Source organism: Musa acuminata, chromosome BXJ2-5, assembly GCF_036884655.1.
Source record: "Musa acuminata AAA Group cultivar baxijiao chromosome BXJ2-5, Cavendish_Baxijiao_AAA, whole genome shotgun sequence".
NCBI lineage: Eukaryota > Viridiplantae > Streptophyta > Magnoliopsida > Zingiberales > Musaceae > Musa > Musa acuminata.
This window is the reverse complement of record NC_088342.1, coordinates 3,801,209-3,826,545: the sequence shown is the minus strand read 5'-3', so window position 1 is coordinate 3,826,545 and position 25,337 is coordinate 3,801,209. Positions and strand designations below refer to the sequence as shown.

The window sequence follows — 25,337 nt, the reverse complement described above, 5'->3', positions numbered from 1 at the left end:
TCAAAATTAGCCCAAAAATGATTCAAATTGATATAAAACACTTCTAACTCAACAAATTCTTTCATCACACCATCAACACTTGCATGTCTTTGATCATACGACCCTTTAATATGAACTTTTGATATATCATATTATTCTTCACATATCATTTGTGTTCGCTATAATATTTAATCTTTCAATACATTATATATTCCTTTTGACATGATATTTGAATATTTAGTACGAAGTTCATCGATCGATAGTTTGGCTTAACGTTTAACTAAGCAAGAGTCTGAGTGCATGATCGATGTATTACCTATGTCACTTATCTCAAAAGTATATTAATTTAATAAACTCATCAATTGATATTATCATCAAAATATGAGATTCAACAATCTCTCTCTTTTTTTATAATGATAACCAATTAATAATAGGTTCTTAACAAGACTTCTCTTATTTATATATTATCTTAAAAATATGATGAATTTGAATTCAAAATAATATACTTTCAATGCTAGTCTTGTATTCAAATTAAAATAATTTGATCATAAATTCTAGTGATTTTTAATAGTTTTCAATACAAAAATCATATTATTATCAATGCATAGCATCAATTAAAGATAATTATAAAAGCATCATAAGGCATCAGTGAAAAACATCATAGCTTAAAAGATATCATAATAAAAAGCAAAAACAATGAATAAAGTATGAATGTTAATAAAAAGAAGAATGTATAAATTAAAAGTTTTAAGATATTGATTGATACACTGCATCTCAGTCAAAATCTAATCGAACAAAGTTCAAGATGTTCCAATTGAGCTACTATTGAATCAAAAGATGGAGTTGGATTTGTTGGAGGTCTCATCACAAAGGGACTAATACGAGAAAAATGACTAGGTCTCATCACAAAGGGACTAATATGAGAAAAATGACTACTCCTATATATAGGTATATCTAGGATAGGCTCAGGTAGAGGGTCAATTCTATTAAATAATCTAGTACATATTCTATTAATTATAGTTTATATTAATTTTTTAACAGGTTTTCATTAACGATATTAAATTTATCTTGTTTTATGAATTCTTCATCTAGTGGGATGATTATATCATGTGCATGCAAAAGTTTGATAGTCAAGCTTTCATATAAAAGTATCATATTATTCTCGGACATGTGAATCATATTTTGACAAACGAGATACCCTAAGTAATAACCACCTTTTATCATAATACAATACATGATGTTTATTTTTAGATTATTAATTTTATCAAGATGTAATTATTTAGAAAGTAAAATATTAATCAAACTATAATACAATAATTTATATTAAATTTTAAAAGATGCTCATAGCGCTCAGGAATAATAGATACGTTTAGCCTCAAGTTAGGTACATGATGCTTTAGAATGTAACTAAGCATATTACTTATCATATATATATATATATATATAATATACTAACTAGTCTAAGTTAGATTGATTCATTAATTTAAAGAATGGGCAGTGCTGCTAAGATAGTGAACTATTGAATAGTATATAAAACAATTTATCAATTTAATCATAAAAGAAGGATTACAAAATTATCCTGACAGTCTTAATCTTTGGTGAAGTTAAGACTTCTTTCGTGATTGCCAAGAAGAGTGATTGAGTTTTTAGCTTGATCCTTAGCCTTGCCTTGCCTTAGGAGGAGATGATCCTAGGTTTTGTACGAGTGAAAATGAATAAAAAAATTTGAGGAAAGGAGAGGGGTTTACAATTTATGATGATCTGTCAACCATAGGCTTATAGGGTTTGGGTTCAGGTTGCAAGTAATGGTACTGTCAACCTAGGAGATGTTATCATCGTTAGATAATGTGCTCTAGTGGTGACATCACTAGTCTAGCGACATTATTGTCGGGCACCTTTTTTTTTTTTTACTTGTGTACATAATAATATAAAAAATTATTCATAGAGGTTTAACATGTTGAATTTTCTTCTAATAAAATCAAATTATTTCTCACTCAATGATTTTATAAAAAATATCTGTTAGTCGATGTTTTGTGTTAATGAAATTAAAAAAATATATCATGATTACTAACGTAACTCTAAATGAAATAATGTCTAATGTTAATATGCTTGGTTCGATAATATTAAATATAATTTTTTGATAAAAAATTATACTAATATTGTCGTACTTTATAGAAATATTTTTTATGTAAATTTATAATCTTCTAAGGTATTATAAATGATCTACGTACACCATGCACTTATCACAATATATTCAACTTTATTTGTAGATAGTGCAACAGAGTTTTACTTCTTTAATAACAAAAAAAAATAAGTGCACAACCTATGAATTTATAAGTTCTAGATATATTTTTTCTATCTATTATTCATCTTGCAAAGTCAATATGAATAGTAATCAAATCAAAGATATCATATTCCCAAATTAAATGTTTCTTTTAAGTATCTAAAATTTTTTTTTGTTGTTTAATAGTGATTATTTATAATTCGATTGAAATCTTGTACAAACCTCCATAAAAAAAAATAATATCAGATCTAGATGTAATAAAGTATAATAAATTACCTATCATATCTCTATAACTCTTTCGTTTATTATCCATATCTAATTTATTAAATGTACTCATTGATATATTAATGGTTTTAGTATTGTCCATGTAAAATCATTTCAATAAATTAAAAGTATACTTGGTTTGATTAATAAAAATCTCATTTTTAGTTATTTAATTTATAATTCTAAAAATATCAATTCACCCATCACACTTATTTCAAATTCTTAACTCATATACTTAGAGAAGGATTTATACAAAGATTTATTAGTAGAGCCAAAAATAATATCATTAATATAAATTTAAATACTATTTTTTTATTATTAAAATATTTATTAAATATTAAATTTTAATTTTAAAATAATTATTTTAAATAAGAAAAAAAAAGCTAAATCTATCGTACAAAGTCCTAAGAGCTTGTTTCAACCCATAGAAAGTCTTAGATAATTTATAAATATAATTTAAAATTTTTTAATTTGAATGGTTGTTCAACGTAAATCTTTTGAGAAATAAAATCATTAAGAAAATATTTTTAATATCCATTTGAAATAATTTAATTTTTAAAAATATACATAGGTAATGCCTTATGGTTTCGAGTTTAGCCACAAAAATAAAGACTTTTTCATAGTATTTACTTTCTTTATGACCATTGGCCACTAATGTAGTCTTGTTTCAAACCACGACATCTGTTTAATCTTGTTTATTTCTAAATACTCATTTTATTATAATTATAAGATGATTACTAAGTTAAGAGATAATCATTCAAACTTGATTTCTTTCGAATTGACTTAACTCTTCATGTATTATTAATACTCATGAGATATCTTTAAAAATATCATTTCCATCAATCGATCCTTATCTTGATTTTTCTTAACTTTTTGATACTATATTATTAGAGAGTTATGGCTTGACTATCGATGGGTGGCGTATCGATAATTAGAGAGTTATGGCTTGACTTTTCTATCTATCATGTCTTTCAGCCTAAGCCTTTTATCCTTAAAAAAAAATAATTATAAGAAAGTGAATTAATTTAGGGGAATATAATGACTTTCGAAGGTGAAGCGCCTAAATTATGAAACAAAGAATGAAGTGAATGAATAGCGCTGATTTGCTCCTCACATTTTTCTTGGTCAAAGTGCATAAATATATATGAAAAAGGAAATAAGCAATAAAAGAGGTAAAAAGCACCCATTTAGAAGATATACATGAAAAAAGAAATATGCAAGAGACGAGGTAAAAAGCACCTATTTAGAAGAACAAGTATACGACAATGGGAACTGTTCATCATCAACATATTTAGACTCAATTTAAAATTAAAAAATAATATATATATATATAATAAATAAATTTGAACATCTCTTAATGTATCATAATAATTTGCTCCTTAGAATGTACATCTATATATTTTCATTTTTTGTGAGATTTTAAAAAATAAATATATCCAAGTTATTTCGGGGAGTAAAATCAATATTTAACTTTAATTTATCAAGCTTAAAATTTTCATCAAAATTATTTTTGTTTAACATGAAAAGATTAATAAAAAAATTATGAATTTTAATAATTAAATATCTTTTATTAAAAACCTATTAATAAAGAAAAATATCTTTATAAAATTTTATATTAACCTTTTCTAAAGTATCACTATTATTTAAAATAAAATATTTATAATTAAAAACTTTGATATATGAAATGTTAGGTTCTTTGTTTTAGAAAGATGATATCTTATAAGAACTCTATTTATAATGTAATATATTATATCAATGATTTTAACTTAAAATTATTTGGATAGATTATGTTCATTAATTATAATTCTTGTTAACCTTCGGCCCAATAAAATCCATTACATTTTGGGCGGCGCCGTCTGCAAACCCATTAGCTTCAGATTTGGGCTCTACCTATCGACCCAATAGTTCTATTGTTAATGTATGGCCCATAAGACGTGCGGTCGATCCCGGTTCCCAATAGGGCCGTCTACCTCGCCACGGCCCATCGCCGGGCCGCACATTTGCCACCACCCCGGCCAATTCCTCCTCCTCCCTCCGCCCAGTGTCTGGAACCACTCAATTCCTTCTGAGGCAAAAATACCTCGCCGGTCCGATCCTAGCAAACCCCTGAAACCCTCCTCCGATCTCTACCCCGGAGCAACACCGGGCCGTCCGCAACGCCCTTCCCGCCCAGCACGGCTTTCCGGAGGAGTTCTTCAAGTACCGGAAGTCAACCATCGGTTCTATCTGTGGCGGAGGCGGTCGCTGGTGAAGCCGCCCGGGGAGACGGTCATTGATGGACTCGTGTTCACTTTGTTGTCGCAGAACACTACTGAATAGAACTCGAGAAGGGCCTTTGAGTCCCTCAGATCCGCCATCCAAACTTGAGTTCCAGTAAGCTATTTCCCTGCATCAAAGGTTAGACCTTTTAGTAATTTCATTCGTTTGGAGTTGGCTAATCCTTCGACATTCTTTCGTTTTCATGATGGAAAGGTTCTTCCCTTGGAATAAAAGCTAGTAGCGGATGTCATTTGCTGCGACCAGGTCGGAGACGTTTAAGAGGATTCCGAGGGCATTGAAGGAGAAGAGATGGGGAGACTGGTTCAAGACTGAGAAAATAGGACTGGAAAAGGTATCGACCTTGGTCATTCTTCTTTTCCTTATTGGATTACAGTGTCTGAGGACTGGGAAGGGAATGATTTGATTTCAACCCTGCTCTAGTGATCCTAGCTTCATTTAGCAGATATAGAAGGTTTATATCTCCCCATGAAGAAGTGTAGGGGTTTGCAGCCTTCTAGATCACCATGGCATATATCCACCTCAACAATAGAATCCTTACTGACCTGAAGTTTGACCTAAATGATTACCATGAAACATAAGGAAAATTTTGCACAAATGTGCAATTAGTAGAGGCAACCAGAAGATTACTGGTTCTTGCACTTCTTGCCCTCTCACTGACTGCAAGAAGAAAGTAAGCTAATCTTGTTCAGCTTGTATCTTCTTTATGAACCTGCAGTGCCTGGAAATTTTTCTTTAAAAATATTCAGGAAATTCTTTCCTCTCGTAAGATCTTGGACTCCCACTTTACATATTGTGATCATTAAGCCTCACATAAAATTACTTATGGAGATGACAGTTTTTGGTTTGTTGGAAGCCAAAGTAAATCAGGTCGGCCCTTGGCCAATTTCTTCTCCCAGAAAACCATCCAAAGAGACTTAATTCTGTTCCTTCATTGTAGAGTAATGGAGAAATTAGATGGTTCTCTTTTCATTGAAATGACCCCAGAACTTGCTTGCCTTTGTCCAAAGCAAAGTTATTTTCTAGAAAGTGGATGATCAACACCAGAGATCATCCACTGATGTACTGATTCTTTTCTGCTTTACTTGTCCACTAGTTCTATAAGTTGAAATTTGCAAATGGCTGATGACTTGCTAGTCCAATAGGGAATCCTGTTAGAGGAAAAATTGAGTGGGAGCCTTGCAAGAAAGCAGTAGGTTAAAGCAAGTTTAGTCTATGTATGAGAGTCTACCACGCCAGGGTCTCTTGGTTGGTTGGATCAACTGTTAGCTTCCAAACAAATATACTGGTACAAGATTTGTCAGGAAGAAAGTGATTCGAGAAAGAAAAAAAAAATGATAATGTTCGTAAAAAGTTTCTGTTCGAGCTGAAATCGGAGTCTCGAAAACAGCTATCAACTCTAGTTGATCTGCTTGTTTATGTCCACAATAATAGAGGCTGGCAATTAAACCTATATTTCACTGTTTGCTTTTGGAACTTGAGAAGATATGCTCTGATATTATTAAGGTTATTATATACTTGCTGATATCACTGCCCACTGATAGCATTCTCTTTTGTTCCTTTTCTTGGTTAAATCAGGTTGTTTATCTTAAAATACTCTCCTATTAAAGTAGCAATCAAGATTTGAGATCTCACTTCAATGTCAGTTTAATCACCTTGTTAAATTGGTACGTCAGACAGACCGATGCACCGGCTCATAGGGTCCTCCTTGATTTTTGTATAAATAATTATAAATAAATAAAATAATAATACCAACTAAATCCAAGCTGTATGATCCGGTGCCGGTCCTAGATCGGACAAGTAAATAGTTGATTTTGTGATTTTATGTGGTTAAGCAGCTTAAATGCCATGATATGTGTTTAACTATAAAGGTGGCGAGACTGGACAAATGCTTCAAGATATTGGCCTATAGCAAGCATTGACAAATTGCCCACCTGTAGTTTAGTTATATATGCAATTAGGAGACAGTCGTGGAGCCACTCAAATGTATCTCTACTTTTCACCCTTTAGAGATTTCAGTGATCTGCTCTTATGCTAGCTTTAGATGCAAAAAATTGCATTCATTGTCAAGTGGTATTAATCTTGTGTTCTTGATAGTTATCTGAAGTGACCACAGTTTGCTTTGTTTATTGAAACATCAGATAGAAATATGTGCATGGGCCCACTTGCGAATGCTCTTTATATCTGACATTCTTTTTCTTTCCATTGACTGTTGAGATCCATTAATTTAATGATGAGAACTTGGTGTCAGCTCACAGTATAAGTGTGGGTTGGATCCGCCCTTGACTCATCACTTCATAGGAGTAGAAACTACAATCTTCTCCCTACCGCGAAGGAATGGAAAGTGATGCAGCAGAACATGGTTGTGTTTCATCTCATAGTTATGCTTCGAGGGAGCTGAAAGCTGACCACCACCATGTTGCAGGCAAGGGGGAAGAAAAGAAGATCCGCTTGTTTGGTGTCGAGTTCAATCCCCGAAAACACAGCTGTGGGAGCAGAAACGAGGAAGAAGAGATCGAAACAAGGGGCGTTGAGGACAAGAAGTACAGGTGCCAGTTCTGCTGCAAGGAATTCCCCAACTCGCAGGCGCTCGGTGGCCATCAGAATGCCCACAAGAAGGAGCGGATGAAGAGGAAGAGGCTGGAGCTCCATGCCAGGAGAGCAGGCATCAGCTTCTACCTTCAACCCCTCATCAAAAGCCATGGCTCGGAGTTCGACTTCTCCATGTCGTGGTTTCATGATCCTCGCGGCAAGCCCTTTGAAGAGCACAATGGGAGCTTCAAGACCTTGGATCAGAGTTTATTTGCAGGTGGGCTTTTCACTGCCAGACCACCGCCTCTTGTGCCTTGTATAGCTATGGACCAGAGTATAAGCACGCTCGGAATAATGCACCAGGAACACCGGCCTGTCGCCGTTGTGAAATCTTCATCATCGTTGATGGCAAAGCAGAATTACCAGGATTCAGATCTACAGATCTACAGCTGGGTCTAGCTATGAAGCCCAACCTCTGCAACACCTCCAGCCGGTAACCTTGTTTTCGGAAACACAACTAAGTAGAAGCTGCTACTTATAAGGGACGAGGTATCAGCTCACCGATACGTAGAAGCTACTACAAGGGATATCGATCTGTGTACATTGATAATTCAAGCATCGTATTATCTATGGTTTTCCTACCAAGTGAAATAATTTCTTTGAATAATATCTGCAAGCTAGCCTTTTAAGGTCAGTGCAAGCAAAGAGACATATTAGAGAATGACTACAAACAGAGAGATGCATGCATATTTGTCTGCATTAAGTGATGATTTTTTGCCATATTGCCTTCATTCTTTCATGATGTAATATTCTTCGATCAATTGGGATCAGTGGAGGAATAGCACATAATACACAGTGGCAACTGCACCATGGTGAGCTCCCACGTCATGTACAAGGTTTTCCATTTCATAACATCATTATACTCAAAAGATGATATCAAAGATTCGAATGAGAAAGGTTGTCCAAGAAAAACATATTGGCAATTTCCACTGCAGAGAACATGTAACTTGGAAGAAGAAGAAACCAGGATGACTCCTGCCTGGTAAGAACTTGGTTCGAGGACAGATTGACCAAAAAAGAAGGCAAGAATAATTCTATGTTCCCTTCCATCACCAGCAAGCTTCAGAATCCAATATTACAAGGGAAATAAGAAGCAGACAAGTCCTTCAAAAACATGGGCCTCGAACTGAGATATTTTAGGGTTCTTTTCGAGTCCAGGATGGCACAGTTTTTTGTGTGCGTATGTCTATATTAGAATGTATTGTGTATCATAGCCACCTTTCAACTCTGGAATGTGCATTTCAATTTTTCTTTCTTTACTGACTACAACTCCTTTTACAGCAAATAGCATACTTGCAAGCATTCGATTGACTACATGTAGATCAAATCAAAGCGTTTGAACAACTGCAAGTAGATCACTTGCTCTATGTATTCATGTAATCAATTGTTTAAAGGTTAGATTGCACGCCAAAATTGAACTTGGACACTCCCTATCACCTTTTTCCTCAAATATTGTCCCTCTCTCATCTTCCTAAGTTTGTACAGTTCTAATTGTCTCCTTCCTCAATCATCATCTTCTCCATCTTAATTGCAAATGTAAGTAAATTAACACACAAATGTCTAAATGATTATACATGCAACAGATACTTGTAATTTTTTTTGCCTGTAATCTGTTGCTTGTCGATAAATAAAGGAATTTTTCAAACAGATAGAACTTCTTCAAGATGAGCAGGGGAAGCCACCACTAGACCAAGGCCTCTCCTTTATTCCCCACAAGAGAAAACTATCAGAAGTCCTTCTTGATACCAGAAAGGTTTGGTCAAGTGCTGAAATCATTTTAGGCAAGCTGGGAGGTCCTATAAGAACATTCTCCTTCCCACACAAGGTATTAGAACAAGGCTACATCATGTTTTCCACCTATCCTGAATCCTCAAAATGGCATCTTTAAACCATATGCAGTGTAAATCTTGTAACTATATGCAGTGTAACATCCAACACATGAGATTAATCCAGAATACAACAAGACACCATATAAGATTTTCAAGAATCCTTCACTCTTTAGAGAAAGAGGATGTGGCCTGAATTGGGACTCATTCCAATCTTTCACCTTTCAAGCCTAAATTAATTGACCCAGAAACACCACATTCCACTTAGTGTGGTGGATCTATTCAGTAAGTGGAACATAGCAAGATAATGTGTCACAGAAGATGTACTCTGCTCCATCTCTTCAGATCCATCTCCATAAAAACTCTAACAGTCATACAGACTTCTAGAAATCCTTTATTTCAGAAATATAAGAACACAACACAAGAAGCAAAAATATACTTCTCTCTAGGTATATATAAATGCCATAACATGATGCAAACTGCCCTTTCTATTTTCCTAATTTTGCTTTCAAACATTAACTACACAATTCTTAACTACAACCACTACTATACACCATGAACATAGCCATAATCTTCATAGCTCAAACAAAACCAAATAGAAAAACTTGGTTTATATTGTCATAAACAGAACAAAGCAAAAGCCTTCAGAATTCTTAACATCTTAATACTCTTAAACACCAAACATATACTGAATAAAACTGGATACGTACAAGAAACAGTGATACTATTTGTTTTCCTTTCTTTCCTTAATGTTTTCACAGACCCACAGTCACCATACTATAATCTTGCACATAACAGAGCCCATAAAAATGTCATCTTTTTCACATCATACATGAGATTAGGGTTGGAATGACCATAATTAACATAGAATTATTCGAGCACACACATGCCAGAAGAGTACAAGCAACAGAACACACAAAGGAAGCATAAATTTGAGGCGGGTACCGAAGGAGGAGGGCCCAATCAAGCGCAGGCGCAGGGGTTCTCCAACACAACCAAGTCCTCCTCCCCGCCGCTCCTGAAGAGGAGGTACCCCACAGCCAAGCCGACAACTACGGCGATGAAGACGCCGGCGTTGAAGGACATGATGGCGAGCATGAGGAGGTATCCGATCGCGGAGTTGACGCCGAAGAGGATGGCGGAGGCGAACCTGGCGGGGGGGCCGAGGCGGGAGGCAGCGACGGGCAGGAGGAAGGGGGCCCCGATCCCCGGTGTCGAGGAGGGCTTGGATCTCGCGATAATCTTGAAGCGGACGCGGCGGTCCTCCATGTACTGGTAGAAGGCGGCGACGGCGAAGAGAGCGATGAGGCTGAGAAGGTAGCCCGCCCAAGAATCTGTCCGCCACGAGTCGAACAGGATCGTCACCTTCTTGCCCCAGTAGAAGGTCATGTGCATCATCTTGTGAGTTGGCGGTGAAATTGGAGGAAGAGGAGGCGGAGGTGGAAGACGAATTGGGCAAAGCTATGCGGCTTGCAGCGGAAGAGAAGCGGAGAGGAGAGAGAAAGAGGGAGAGGCGTAACATTATACGATACTCCACCCTCCATTTCTTGGGGCCTTTTTACCCTCAGATTTGTAGCCAAATAGCAATCAAGTCCGTGGTGTCATTAATCGTCTACCTCAAGGAAAAAGCACTTTTCCGACCAAGAGCAGATTACCCTGTCACTTACGTGACTTGTGACTGGTTTAAAAGACGTGGGGTCACTTGGGACCCACACGTAGGTACCAGACTAAACCGGCAAAAAGAGTCCCTATATTGCTTGCGTCTCATTCAATAGCATCCATCCCGTTTCGGATTTACCGACTGAGCTACCTGCCTTGTGGCTGCAGGATGCGATGGAACGACCACTAGCAGGGCCGGTAGCAGAACAGGTACAGATGCGTCGAGAGGGTAAAACTAGCACACGGATATGCGTCGGTTCGACGTCGTTGTTAATTACACTTAAAACTTGCTGGATCGGTCAATAATAAATACACCAAATAATGGGAGTTATTATTAGTAGCTCGATGTTGAGGACAAATTGGTAACTTCAAGAGAGTACAGAGCTTGAGGGCTGTAGGTTCAGTACAGTACGATTTGTACTGCCATTTCATTCACTGCAGGTTGGGAAGGACGAGAAGCCAAACGAAGACGGACAAATGAAGGTTCCATGCATCGGTAGATAAGAGACTGTCCCATCCATATGGTAAGTTTCCTTGACATTACTCCTTCACAATGTTATGATGGTGAGCTCATATGCTTCCTAACTACTGGTTGGTTGATATATTCCTATCGGATATATGATCATATTCCAATGACTTTAAGATTAAAATGACTAGAAAAACCTTTCTTTGAAACCTTCATCGAAGAACAAGAAGAAGATTGATAGAGAGAGCGAGAAAAAAGAACCTAATCTTTTGTTAATAGCTTTCATCATAAATTATACAGCGATACAAGAGCTTTTAATTAGAACAACGACGCGAACTAACCGTGCAAAGGCTACCGCGGCCGTTCGATCGGCATCCCACGGTCACGAGATGGCGAAGGAGCAGCTGTCGTCGCTCCGCCGCGCGGACCTTTCACCGATGCTCCCCACTCGGCGCACCGACCGCTCGCCGGCCCCGTCCCTCACGTACGCCGCGTGGCTCCGCGCCGCGGTCGCTCTCTGCGCCTCGGCGGCGACCACCTCCTCGATCCGGTCGACGGCGTCCTTCAGCACGAGCCGTCGGTCGGGGTCTGCCTCGGTGCACTCCACACCGACGTGGACCAGCCGCTTCATTTCCGGAACCGACGACTTGCCGCCGGACATGATGGCGGGGTCCAAGACCTCGGCCTCCCGCCCCTCGCCGATAGCGGTCGTCGCCCAGTTGACCACGTCGGTGCCGCCCTTGACGTTGGTGAGGTACTGCGAGGGGAACTTGCCGGTGAGGAGCTCGAGGATGAGGACGCCGAGGCAGTAGACGTCGCTCCGGGGGGAGATGGGACGCCCGGCGATGACCTCGGGGGACCGGAGGGCTTGCATGACGGTGGCGGCCTGCGCGGGGTTGACCAAGGGGAGGAAGCCATAGTCGACGAGAAGCGGCTCGAAGTTGAGGGAGAGGAGCACGTTGGCGGACTTGAGGTTGCCGTGAGGCGCCTCGATGAAGGGGAGCACTGCGTGGATGTGGGCGAGGCCTTGCGCGATCCCCCGCACGATCTTTAGCCGCGTCGGCCAGTCCAAGGACGCATGGTCGAGGCCGCGATCGCCATGAAGAACGTACAACAAGCTGCCTTTGGGAATGTGCTCGTACACCAGCAGCTTCTCGTCCTTCCTGTAATGGTAGGCCAGCGGAGGAAGCACGTTGGGGTGGGTGAGCCGCCCCAGCCGCGCCATCTCGGCGTCGAACGACTCCTTGCCGACCCGGGTCATGTCGCGCACCCGCTTCACCACCAGCGCCATCCCGTTCGCCATCACGGCCTTGTACGCGGAGCCAAGCCCGCCGCTCCCCATCACCTCCGCCTCCGCCTTCATCAGGTCCGACAACCCGAACACGCCCTTCCCCTCGTTCACCATCACCAGATCCCCCGCCCCTCCTCCGCCTCCTCCGCCGCCGCTGTCGTCCCCCGATCCGCCCGTCTTCCCACCGGGCCCGCCCGGTTTCATCGACGACCCTGTTCTCCTGTGCCTGTGGGTCGACTCCCCTTTCCTGCTGCTCTGACCTGTCTCGGGCGAGGCCTCTCCCTTCTCCACCTCTTTGCGAGCCTTTCCCAGCGTAACAATCTCTCTTTCTCCGCTTTTATCCCGGGTTTTGATTGTATACATAGCCAAACACACGAGGAGGACGGCCATGACGCACATTGCGGCCACCCTTCCGCTTCCATTATGGGCCACCTTCCTGCATGGACTCCCGCCCAGCTGCTCTCCGCACAAATCTTTGTTTACCAGGAACGAGCTCGCATTGAACTTGGTGAATATGTCGGGGATCGGCCCTTCGAGCTTGTTATTCGACACGTTGAAGGAGGTGAGGGATGGCAGATCGAGAGCCGGTATCGACCCGGTAAAGTCGTTGTCCTCCAGGTGAAGCTCTAACAGGGCAGTGGCTTTGGCTAAGGAGGCGGGGATGGGGCCGGTGAAGGCGTTGCCGTTGAGCCACAGTTTCTTGAGGCGAGTCATGCTGTCGAAGAAGTCGCCGGGGATGGGCCCCGAGAACTGGTTGCGTGAGAGGTAGATGGCCTTGAGCGCATGGAGGCGGCCGAGTGCGGGAACGGGACCCGAGAAGTTGTTGTCGATGAAGCTCACCGACCGAAGGCCCGTGAAATGTGACAGCGCATCGACGTTGATGCTTCCCGAGAGGCCCATATCTGCGAGGTGCAAGCCATTGATGACGCCGTGGAGGCAGACGACACCATCCCAGGGAGCCTTGGGATCGCATGGGCCGGAGGAGCTGCCCTGAGTCCATGAAGACAGCCTGGCGGAGTTTGTGAATGAGCCCTTGAGGAGGAGGAGTGCGTCGACGTCGGACATGGGGGCCGGTTGTGAACCAGAATATACGGGTAGCAGTAGGAGGAGGAGGAGGAGGAGGAGGTGGTGGTGGCAATGGTGATGGAGGAGGAGGAGGAGGACGGCAGCGGCCATAGCTGAGCGGGGATGGAGGCCGCTGTGCCCTTCTTTTGGTTTTCCTTCTTTTTCTCTTCCTTGGTCATGGGGGATCGGGTAAGAGAGAGAGAGAGAGAGAACGGAGGGGAAGAGATGGTGGAAAGCGAAGATGGACTAAGAATAGGAAGAGAGGTGGGCTTCATTAGGTCTACATTTCCAGGTTGACAACGTTGACTTGGTCAGCGGGTTAAATAATTGACATAATTGAATATTAATTCCTACCGAATCAATGATTTTTATATCTACCCATATAAGTTACTTGTACTTACAATAATTTGAATATTATATATATATATAACATATTTATACAATTCTTTTATTTTTCTCTTAGAATTCTTAAAGCACAAGATTGACCAGCTACCTCCAATTCTGGCATGGATCTCCTTGGAATGCTGTAACCAATGAGCTACAAATGATGTATCACACATCAACCAGATGCTCAAATTTATATGTAAGTTTATAATAATCTAAAATTATTTTTAGAAATTCTAAATCGATTTACTTACATTGACTATTGGGGTGTGTGAAATTGTTTTTCAGAATTAAAAAATAATTAATTTTATCCTAAGATATCTTTAGTCCATTACATTCTATACCCAATAATTAGTGGTGATTTATTAGGAAAAATATATTCTCATTGATGAACAATTAAGTGTAAAATCCACTATAGGACAAAATAAAATTAATCATGACTATTGATGAGGGTAATAATGGCGATAAGACTCGGGGGACATCAGCTGCCCCAAATGACGTCTCACGCCTCTATTGACTTGACAACGTCTGCTCAACACGGATCGGAACACTGACCGAGGCACATTAACATCCTGGTCAGGCTCGATCCTTCACGCCACGCCAACGTCGATGTCAGACGCTACCAGAAGTACGATCCTACTCCCTGCGGGCAGGCACATCAAACAATGGTAATCCTCACTATAAAAATCCTCGCGCTCCAAGAGAGAGGAGGACATGAGGAGACAACACAAAAGCCTCATGCGACTATTCACTAACTTGATTGTCGGAAGGGTCGGGCCGAGCTCTCTCGACCCGACTTATGTACAGGTGCGAAGACGGAGGCCTCACGCTAAACGCCCAGTCGAGGAGCCCCATCTAGGAGGAAAACGGCGACCCCGTCCCGATCGGACCACCGCCGTCGGCTGCCTCAGCAGTGTCAAAGGTCGTCTTAGGAAGATCCCCCCTCATCCGGACCCGAACCAAGCTGCATCGGACCCCAGGCCACAGCTTAAAATTATTTACACCAACAAATCTGTAAATACTGTGGCAATCAAACATTAAGGTATAAGTGATGCCATGAAAATACAGGATGATTTAATTATAACCATAGATATTTTCTTAGAACTCAGTGATGAGAAGAATCATATAGTAAATCATTGGAAATTATTGTTGTTGTAGTTGATTGTGCAAGCCACGTAGACTTTGCGATAAGATGCCAATACTATTTTGAAGTATGCATGAGTCGTTCACACAGTGATCCACGTGACACCCCACTACAAGAATATACACACACAAATATATATATATATATGAGCATAAAAAATCGAATCTATAAGAATAAAATATATGTACGTGATGGATTTTATTGGTCTGTGTCTGCTGCAAACTAACACCACGTGTTTCTTTGGAGGACTTCTTTTCTTCCTCCGCCCCTCCTCTCCGCCACTTCAAGAAAAGGCACGTGATTCTTGACCCGTCCTCACTCTTTCTTCGTCAACTTCCCTCTCACCCACCACAAGATGATAATGCACAGCGACTATAAGGCAAAAGCCTAAGAGTAAAGAGGAGGGAAGGAGTTCAGCAGGAGAAGGTAGATGGCAGGGCAGAAGATGGGAAGCAAGGGGGAGAAGACCAACTTCTCTCTCGCCTGCAGGCTCTTGAGCCAGTACCTGAAGGAGAAGTGCAGCGTCGGTGGGCTGGGGCTTGAGATGGCCCCCCCTAAGCCTCTTGATCAACAAGCTCAAGGTATGTTTCTATCAGATTCGTTTGGTGAAGTTAGATCCTTCCCTTCCAAGTTATATTAAGATGTATTATGCTTTTAGCCTATGTTATGGTGTTTGTTGTCGGTTCTACGTGTTCATCAGTTCTATTTCTTTCAGAATATTGGAATGAATCACATGCTTTCCTCTTTTTTTCCCCCTCTTATTTGTTTGATTTAGATTCTTTTTTGTCCTCAAGATTTCCTTAAATTAAACAGAATTCTTAGCATCTGTCTCTTTATATTTTTGTTCAGATCAATCTCGGGCACCCGTGACGATGAGCCTTCTTCCAGGGCTGGATGTGCCAGGAGATGAAAGAGTTGAGAACGATCACGAAAAGAACCCCACAAAATCCATGGATCTTCTTCCTCGGCTCTCTGGTTTTGATTCCTGTTTTCTGCCCGAGGAGGAGGAATCTGTCAAGACCGCAGAAACCCAGTAAGGCTTTGCTGCTCGAGTTGATTCATGATCAGCTCCAACCTTGCATGCAAGACTTGATGTACACACACTGATGATACTTGTCAGGAAGATGGAGAAGAGTCAACTGACGATCTTCTACGGTAGAAAGGTTCTGGTCTTCGATAAATTTCCGGCCGACAAGGCCATGGATCTGATGGGGATGGCAACAAACGAGAGCATGGCAGCTCAGAGTCATAGTTTCTCCGAACCTCTCACCTCCACGCCCGGAGCTGATAGCTCTTCCGGCAAGCTGAAGGCTAATACATCTGGTAATCAATCACCCTTCACAAAGTAATAGCCAGTCCCAGTCCAAGAAAGAAATAACAATGCATACTGACACGGATTAATCGTTTGGTGGATGACAGATATGCCCATCCCAAGAAGAAACTCCCTCCGCCGGTTCCTGGAGAAGAGGAAGGACCGGTGTGTACTTCTTGCCTCTGAATCTCCATTACATATGCGCCTATCTTTGATATTACCAGAGCTCAAGACTCGATGATGCTCTCTCTTTGCTGCAAACTTTTCAGCGTCAACGCTAAGGCACCATATCAAGTCGATGGTTCTTCGGAGGTCAAGCCAGAGTGCGGCGGATCTGATTGGCTCAACCTAGGGAGACAAGTTTCGCAGCCACAGCACAGTTCAGCGAGCGGCAAGTAGCAGACATATCTGACACGCGTCTCTGCTTGCTTGCGTGCTTCCTTCATCTACAGAACTTAACCATGAGATCTGAATAGCTCTTTGTATTTGCTTAGTCTCCATCGCAAGAACATATATATATATATTTCCAACAACCTGTCAGGAATTGTCCTCATCTGACATGTAGAAAGATTGAAATATGAGCAGAGGCGTAATATTTAGAATCTTATTCATAGAATTTTGTCGTGGGAGGGCCATGATTCCTCATCAAGATCATGCGAGTCGATGATACTTGTGGCGCAAAAGCCAAGCTGTTCGAAGCAATTGCCATCCGGTCCTGGTCTTGACTTCCTTCCCAAGATCATGGCAGTATTCCCGGATGCTTCTTGAAGAAGAAGACCCAACTTGGAAGTCACTCTTCGATGGTGGAAGCCACAGGGCCACGGAGCCTTATCGTCACGTGTTCCATCAGGACTTACTGAAGCCGTCTCCTCTTCACCACACGCTGTTCGAAGGCCATTAGATTGGATTGCTGTCGTCTCACGTCTTGTGAATGTGAGAGTTGTGTAATTCCCGCGAGTCATAGGACCACAACGAAACACTCTCATATGCCACCAAAACAATGTGCCACTTCCATCCAAAGAAGTCTTGTCACCTCAATTCTTAATGGTGATATACCAGAAAGCTGATGCCTGTGTGGTGTGTTCGATGTTGATCATGTAGTTGAAGAAGGCCAATATAGTTGTAATTTTGACTAGGTTTTCCAAGGAGTTCTTAATAACAATGATCCAAACAACATGTTGGTGCCCGAAACAATGAGAGAATGATTCAATGCTAATTGTAACACACTATCTGTATGTATGATGAAGTTCTAAGATGTGTTTTAGCCTTAGGAGGAAATCATGTTTTGAGTGCCAATAACTTTAGTCTGACAATCCTATTTATCTCAAATTGAAGCTTAGGACAGCAATTGCAGCTGAGAAACTCAAAACCATTTAGGAGAAATTAGAACTAAGAATGTTCATGTTGGGAAATTTTGACAGACTAATCTTACAGAATATTGTGTCTGGTAAATAACTTGCATAAATATCTTGGTTTCAATTCAAACATGGGTTTGATTCACACTCCATATTCTCAATTAGATTAGCTCTACATAGATAATCTTGGGATATACAATCCCAGGTAAAATCGATTTAGAATTATGAGATCCTTTTCTATTAGATTGGAAGGATTAGATTGTTTTGGGAGCCATCAAGCTTATGCAAGAATGGCTAAGAGAAGAAAAAGAACTTAGAGATTAGGAAAATACCCTCCTTTTTTATTAGATCTCATAGTTTGCATCTTTGTTTGGGTCACATTACATTCAAGGATATGGTCCCCAAAAATTGGCTAGCTAAAAGAGGTAGAACTATTGATTGGTTTGCTTCCTTATGGCTAGGCTAAAAGTCAGATTAATTATGTTGCATTTTGTCATGTTATGTTAGTGGTGCATATAATAATGGAAAGTAATTATTGATGAATTAATATATAAGATAGTATATAGAACACTATCTTCTCAAAATGTAATATTCTTAATGTAGCATATATTTAAGTTGACAAATAAATAAATATACAACAAGTAGTAATTATATTTGCTCGTAAAAATGCTAAATTTATGCATATTTCAAAAATCACTAAAACACACTCTTTTTTTATTTTTGTATAAACTTAGGCCGAAAAATATTTAAATGGAAGTCGAGTGCATGAAGTGTCAATTATCAATATAATAAATTTATGCATTCGATTTATTTTTCCATTATCTTATTTTGTTGGGACTTTGAGTCATGCATTCAATTATTTTTTCTTGAATGAGTATTAGACTTGTTTCTTCTTTCAATAATTAATATCAGAGTCAAAATCTTTGATACGAGTATACTCGATCAAAGGAGTTTTTTTTTCTCGAAAGATAAATAAAGAAAATAAAATATGATCGTAACATCATATTATCAATAATCAATATTTTTACCAATTAACTTAGTTATTATTTTTATCAAGTTCGCATATGAAAAATTAAAATCTTATTCGACATATTTTTACGTCTTAAACTTAAGTCTATTTATGATCCACCAGTGGATTGGAAACTTCAGATACTAACTATTTTTATAATTTATCATAAAATTTGAAGTTATGTTTATTTTTATTTTTTTTTAAAATAAAAATAAAAACTCCTCAAAAATTATAAGATGAGAATTCAAATTCTTCTGTGATTCTTCATCAACTTTCCCGGAAACACAACACCTTCACATAATCTCTCTAGATTTCTGGTGCCTCTGTCCATCACATAGGACAGTGATCTCCCTCTTTGGCCACTCTTTATCTGTTTCTTTGTCCTCCCGGTCTTCGCCTCTCCCACTCAAGAAAAAGAGGAACGCGAAACTTCTGCCCAGCGTCAAACCTCCGGATGTCGCCGTCGTCCTCTCTTCTCGCGAGCGATACGAGTTATGGAAGGATTAGATCGTCGGCTACCGCATCTCTTCTTCACCACTTCACACAAAAAGCTGCGGCAGCTGACACAGCTCTCTCACATACTCTCAGTCCCCTCTTTTATGCGCAAGTGGTCCACAATGTCTACGGCACTGCATGACATTTTCCATGCGAAAAATGTGCTCATGTAATCTCCATGATCAGATCTCTTTATTTATTCCCATCAGAACGCAATTGTTTCTCTTTTTCTCTGCAACTTCTTTTTCATTTCATTCTCTTGATAACATCAACAAGAATTTAATTATCATTCGAATTTATTTTTTGTTCTCTATTTACTTCGAGGAGATACATCGGAGATTGAGTTACAATTCTCAGACAGCCGTCAGAAACATTCCTCGGAAGCACCGGAAAAAATAATAGCTCGCCGAGCTCGGCACTCTCCTCTGTAGGGAAAATGAAAAAAGGTAATAAATAAATGTAAATAAATAAATTTATGAATCAGTTAATATGATATATATATATATATATATTAGGCGCCACGTAGGATCGTTTCATGGTGTCATCGTTCAGAAGCTCCAGAGAAAGGAATTGGACCCGAAGTCGACGCCGCCGTGGTCGTCCGCCACGTCCAGCGGAGTCGCTGGCACCGACGAGGAGAAGTCGTACATGAAGTCGTCGAACGGGGCCGGGAAATCGCCGTCGACCGTCAGTGGAGCCAACAGCTGCGGGTCCATGAACGACCAATCGAGTGCGTCGTCGCTCCCCGCCGTGAACCCGTCCGAGGCCGGGGAGCTCGCGGCCGGAGAGTCAACTGGAGTCGGCGGTTGGGTCGGCCCAGGGGCCGCGGCGGCGTGGCGGGCTGCGGCGGCCTGGATCTGCTGGTGGGTGAGGCGCCACGCGCCGCCGGGGATCTGGGGCGGGGGGGAGTCGGGGAAGTTGAGCCGGGCGCGGCGGCCGCGGAGGCAGACGGCGGCAGCGTCGAAGGCACGGGCGGCCTTCTCGGGCGATTCGTAAGACCCGAGCCAGATCCGCTCGCGGCTGTTGGGGAGCCGGATCTCCGACACCCACCGCCCCCACTTCCGCCGCCGCACCCCCTTGTACCGCTTCGCCCCCGCTGATCCGCTGCCCTCACGCTCCGTCATCTCCGCTTCGTTCACGCGCTCTCTCAACCCCCCCTCTCTCTCTCTGTCTCTCTTCCTCGCGCTACAATGTTCTGTCATGCACAGCCAACCCGGGCGCCCTATATATCATATATCGTGGCGGCGAGGCGGGCGGCGGCGGGGGGCGGGGCCCGCTCGGGGTGGTGGGGGCTTCGAGTGGAAGCCAAGTGTCCGCCGTGGTGTGAGAGGGAGAAAGAACGTTCGAGTGAGGCGCACGAGGGTCGATTAGGAAACGATGAGCACGTGCGTTTTACGACGAAACACGCGTCCGTCATCGACCCCAATCCCCCGATCGCTCACCTTCCTCGGATGGTGACGCGGGTCCCACTCAGACGTCGTTTCCGTGCGGGGCGGTGATGATTCGGGCCGGATAGGGTGGAGGGAGGGTTCGCCGGGAGCTTCGACCGGGCTTCCTTTTAACGTCATGCGTTTCGGTCCTCCGCCGATAGCCGGTCATCCCTGTCAGCTGCGAACGGCGTGTCCACTGCAGGCTGGAGAGTGAACGGAGGGGGCAATGGCGGCTCGAGTGTGAAAGCTGCACGCCCCGGCTGGACCATTCACCAGAGGAGGATGGAACCCAGCGAAGAGTGACCGGAGGCGGAGATGGCCGCTCTGAGTGTGAAGGCCGCATCGTTTGAAGGTGACCGATCGCATACCATTGGGTGCGACCAAATTGGATGGGGATGGATGGAGATGTGATCTTGAATGGACGGACTGCAACTAAAGTTCATGTCCAGTGTATTTAAATGGATTTTAATGAAATATCGTATCTTGTGATTCTTCTTATTTTCACCAACAAAATCCAATCTTTTGATTGAGGTGAATCGAGCACTAGATATTCCATCCCTTTCATCATCCAAAGTCCACTTCGGTAGTCCTCCTCGTTCTCAGCTCGGCAAATGGGTTGTATACCCGAATATCTCAGGAGGCGACTCTACGCAATCGTGGGTCCCGCGTGGGCTTTCCGCCTGTGCTCGCAAGCCTCAAAGGGGGGTGCGAAACCGGGTTGGCGCCGCTTGTTCAGGAGCAGTGCCGGAAAAAATAGATGGACTTGCACCATTTCAGAGTCACACATGCATGCATGCATGCATGCCATCCTCATGGTGCATTGAACCCACTCGTCACTTTAATTCGGTCCTGACCGCGGCTACATTTCTTGAGTGCGGTGCGACGCGTTCATGCATCCAATGGAGTGTCCAATGCCGTGGGAAATCCAATTCACTAGTGGAACATTTGCATGCGAGTGAGCAGATTGTTCTCCGGTGATGCGCTCCTCAAACTCACCAGAGGAGACGGAATCACGATAATTTTAATATATACATATATATGATTGATCGGTGTAAAAATATTTATGATTGAGCTTATGATTGGTGAATAAAGGTTTTGAGCTTCATTAAATTATATTTAGTTAGATACTAATATGTTATTAGTTTTTATTATATTATCACCGACTTAATTGATTTTACTTAAGTCATCTTTACTTGTTTGTCTACATAGAGTCAATCTTTTTGAAATCTTCTAAGATCTTTTAATGATTTATAAAAAATATTTAATTTGGATCCATAAATAATTATTTTAGTAAATATTTGATAGGTAATGTAAACTACAAAAATGAAATTCTTGAATAGTTACATGATAAAGGATCTAAAGTGATCAATCACAAATCAATAGCTTCTATAAGTGCCTACACGATACTATTATGAAATAAGACAGCACATTACCCTAAAGACTCATCCAGTTTTATGCTACTCGACTAAGTATTATACTGGCTGACATTTTGTACTACTTTGTAGAGTTAGAAAATTCACAAGATGGTTACTCGGATGATATATTTCTAGACAATTTTATCTTTGTGCAATGATTACATATAACCTATATTTATAAGCTTGAAACGATCGTAAAAGTCAACTAAACTAGATGGCCAAACTTACTATAAGTCCTCTACATACTATGTAAAGCATGAAAAAACTTAGCATTACATCAAATACATCATTTATAGCTTTATTTATGACGAGATAAAAATAAAGATGTATAATTTATTTGATATTTATAAGATGAAAGGGAATAAAATATTTTGTTGGATGTAAAAATTTTTTTTGTTAAAATAACTATCGAAGATGTTTTGTAAGTGTAGTGTTTTATAAGACGAGGAAAGATAATCGGATATGTATATCTTTTATCTTTAAAAGAATTTTTTTGTTGTTCCTATTCAAAATCCTCAACATCTTTCTCTATTTTTGAATAAAATTGATCATATATGGAAGATATAGATTTAGTTTTCTTACTAATTTTTATACAGTTAATCAAATCAAAATATATTCAATATCATTCAGATTGTTTAATCTTTTCCTTCATATGTTATAGATCGTGTTTCAATAGAATTTTCTAATGTAAATATTAAATGATAAAGGATGATATTTGAGTATAGCACCTTACAATCAAATATCAAAGTATTTATTAACTAAGTCAATCAATATTATAATTTTTATGTAAATATCATTTATCTTATGTAGATCGACTAATTATTAGAATAAAATCATATATAACTTTTTTAGAGGGCTAAAATCTCATGTAATATATTCAAAAATCAAATATCCAAATCATTAAACTTACTTAATATTTTTAGGTATATATATATATATATATAATTATTTTATATGATAGCAGTTTATAGATGGAGAAATGATAAAGCGTATTTTGGGACCAAGACACATCACAATCGATGCTTACGAGGCATGACATAGCCGTCTGCATCACAGTTGATGTTGCACGTCGTTTGCATCACAACCGATGCCACATGCCAAGTCAGAATCCATACCGAAACGATGTTCAACATGTCCCATCCCGAGAGCTCGGGGCGGTGTCGTCTGATGCCGCTCCGCACGTCCTGAGACGGCGACCAGTCAAAAGTGTCATCCCATCCCTCGAGGATCAGCGGCCACATCGAACCCGCGTGCAACCAACCTTCATACAATATTATAAAAACTCCTGGTCGGCATCCGGGTAGAGGAGAGGCAGAAAAACAATTTCAACCCACAACTGACTTGCTCGTTGGAGGGGCCAAAGTCGAGAATCACCTGACGAAGGCCTTTTTTACAAGCAAGCGGCCAACCCTGAGTCACGAGCGCCTCGACCCGGAAATCACCATCCAATGAACGAGAGCGAGCTGTCACCTAGCCTGGGAACGGAGAGACGTAGCTCGACGCAGACGATGTCCGAAACGAGAAACGCTGACCAACAATCAACCTGCGTACGATCGACCCATAATCAATTTTTGCATAAAAACACGACCACCTCGCGAAGACGAGATGGTCTTCATGTAGATCGAATAATTATTAGAATAAAATCATATATAACTTTTTTAGAGGGCTAAAATCTCATGTAATATATTCAAAAATCAAATATCCAAATCATTAGACTTGCTTAATATTTTTAGGTATATATATATATACAATTAATTGTTTTATATGACAGCAGTTTATAGATGGCGAGGGGGACAGACCCATATATAATATAAATGATGTAGTTCTGGAATAAGATAGATATTATGACATAACACCAACATCTCTCTCTGTATAATATACGTATTATAAGTATATCAGTAGAAGAGGGCAAATTAGAATTACATACAAGCATTTATATCAATCCATCACATCCAAGTCAATCATGCATGGAGATAATATTAACTACCAAGTCATACCACACACACAGAAATGAAAGCTTTTGGATGGACCTTGAGGAACACAAACCTTTGTCTTTTCCTTTAGCTCCGGACTGTCACCTGCATGGGTGGCCGCATGGTCCAATAAATCATTGCATCTTGCCTCCATCCATTATTCATGCGTGCAGGTGGGATCATCTACAGTAAGGTGGAGCTGTTGCAGTTTTTAGGGCATGTCTTCTGTCATACAATAATACGACCATGGTCTCTTCTTCTTAAGGAGTCTTGTGTTGCTGCTGAAACATGAGAGAGAGAGAGAGAGAGAAGAAGAAGAAGAAGAAGAAGAAGAAGAAGAAGCACACTACTCAATAATAAATGATTACTTAAGTAGAACAAATTAAGAACCGATAGACATGTCTTTACAGAACTGAGGTGAGTAATACATGAAAACTGCATGACTGTATCATTAACTAAATCATTATTGCTTAGCTTATAATGATAAGTAATTATAAACTGTACATGCTCTAAAACTTATATAATGGAATGGTCAAAAATAGATGTTTAGAATATATTTATGTATACACACATAACACACAACAACGACAGAGATAAATTTCAACACATTACTTTCAAATTTTTACCATGAAAAAGATCTTTGATTCTTTATTTTCGACATAATATATTTAATTTAGAGTATAAAGTAGGTATGGAGCATACATACATGCCTTGGAACTTAAGATGAGATGAGGAAGGGGGCAAGAAATCTCCTACTCGACAAGGGATGAAGCATGTGCTAAATGCGGATCTTAGATGACCAAAGTTAGGTGAGCATAATTGAGATTGGTGGTGTCACGATTGTAAGATGGAAAACATGCTGAATAGAGTCTTCTATCGTAGTTGCGTGAATGCTTCACATAACGGAATGAGATGTCCTCGACATGAATGGATGTGCATGAACATTAATGCGACTAGAATGGGCAACGATGTCCAATGGAGCTTAGTCTTTAACCTCCATCTATTTTCCAATTCATATCGATCCAAATCTAATGGATACTTAAGTCGATTAAAAAATTGGAAGAATTTTCTAAGGTTGGAATCTTTGAAAGTTGCGAGAATAGGATTACTTGTAATT

At 40.5% G+C, this 25,337-nt stretch overlaps 5 protein-coding genes across 6 annotated transcripts; 2 read left to right on the top strand and 3 right to left on the bottom strand.

The window, feature by feature from the left end:
• The first annotated feature begins 4,442 nt into the window (after positions 1–4,442).
• LOC103984347 (uncharacterized) lies at positions 4,443–8,652 on the top strand. Of its 2 annotated transcripts, XM_018825966.2 has the most exons (4): positions 4,443–4,900; positions 5,000–5,138; positions 7,056–7,166; positions 7,230–8,652. In XM_018825966.2, exons 3-4 carry the CDS (start codon positions 7,142–7,144, stop codon positions 7,793–7,795), a joined length of 591 nt encoding a protein of 196 aa, XP_018681511.2. In that variant the 5' UTR covers positions 4,443–4,900; positions 5,000–5,138; positions 7,056–7,141; the 3' UTR covers positions 7,796–8,652. The 2 variants fall into 2 exon arrangements, 1 of the variants encoding a protein (XP_018681511.2); XR_010486798.1 differs by lacking the exon at positions 7,056–7,166 and having other exon boundaries at positions 4,496–4,900.
• Positions 8,653–9,929: 1,277 nt separating this feature from the next.
• On the bottom strand, positions 9,930–10,733 carry LOC103983988 (copper transporter 5.1). Its single transcript, XM_009401374.3, has one exon. It carries the CDS (start codon positions 10,618–10,620, stop codon positions 10,186–10,188), a length of 435 nt encoding a protein of 144 aa, XP_009399649.2. The 5' UTR covers positions 10,621–10,733; the 3' UTR covers positions 9,930–10,185.
• Positions 10,734–11,683: 950 nt separating this feature from the next.
• On the bottom strand, positions 11,684–13,981 carry LOC103984346 (pollen receptor-like kinase 3). Its single transcript, XM_009401832.3, has one exon. It carries the CDS (start codon positions 13,812–13,814, stop codon positions 11,730–11,732), a length of 2,085 nt encoding a protein of 694 aa, XP_009400107.2. The 5' UTR covers positions 13,815–13,981; the 3' UTR covers positions 11,684–11,729.
• A 1,573-nt stretch (positions 13,982–15,554) lies between these two features.
• Positions 15,555–17,150, top strand: LOC103983987 (protein TIFY 10b). The gene is made up of 5 exons (XM_009401373.3): positions 15,555–15,812; positions 16,081–16,264; positions 16,352–16,554; positions 16,651–16,708; positions 16,813–17,150. Exons 1-5 carry the CDS (start codon positions 15,662–15,664, stop codon positions 16,940–16,942), a joined length of 726 nt encoding a protein of 241 aa, XP_009399648.2. The 5' UTR covers positions 15,555–15,661; the 3' UTR covers positions 16,943–17,150.
• A 2,699-nt stretch (positions 17,151–19,849) lies between these two features.
• Positions 19,850–20,592, bottom strand: LOC103983986 (ethylene-responsive transcription factor ERF017-like). The gene has a single exon (XM_009401372.3). The coding sequence runs from the start codon at positions 20,524–20,526 to the stop codon at positions 19,951–19,953; it is 576 nt and encodes a 191-aa protein (XP_009399647.2). The 5' UTR covers positions 20,527–20,592; the 3' UTR covers positions 19,850–19,950.
• Between the last annotated feature and the right edge of the window lie 4,745 nt (positions 20,593–25,337).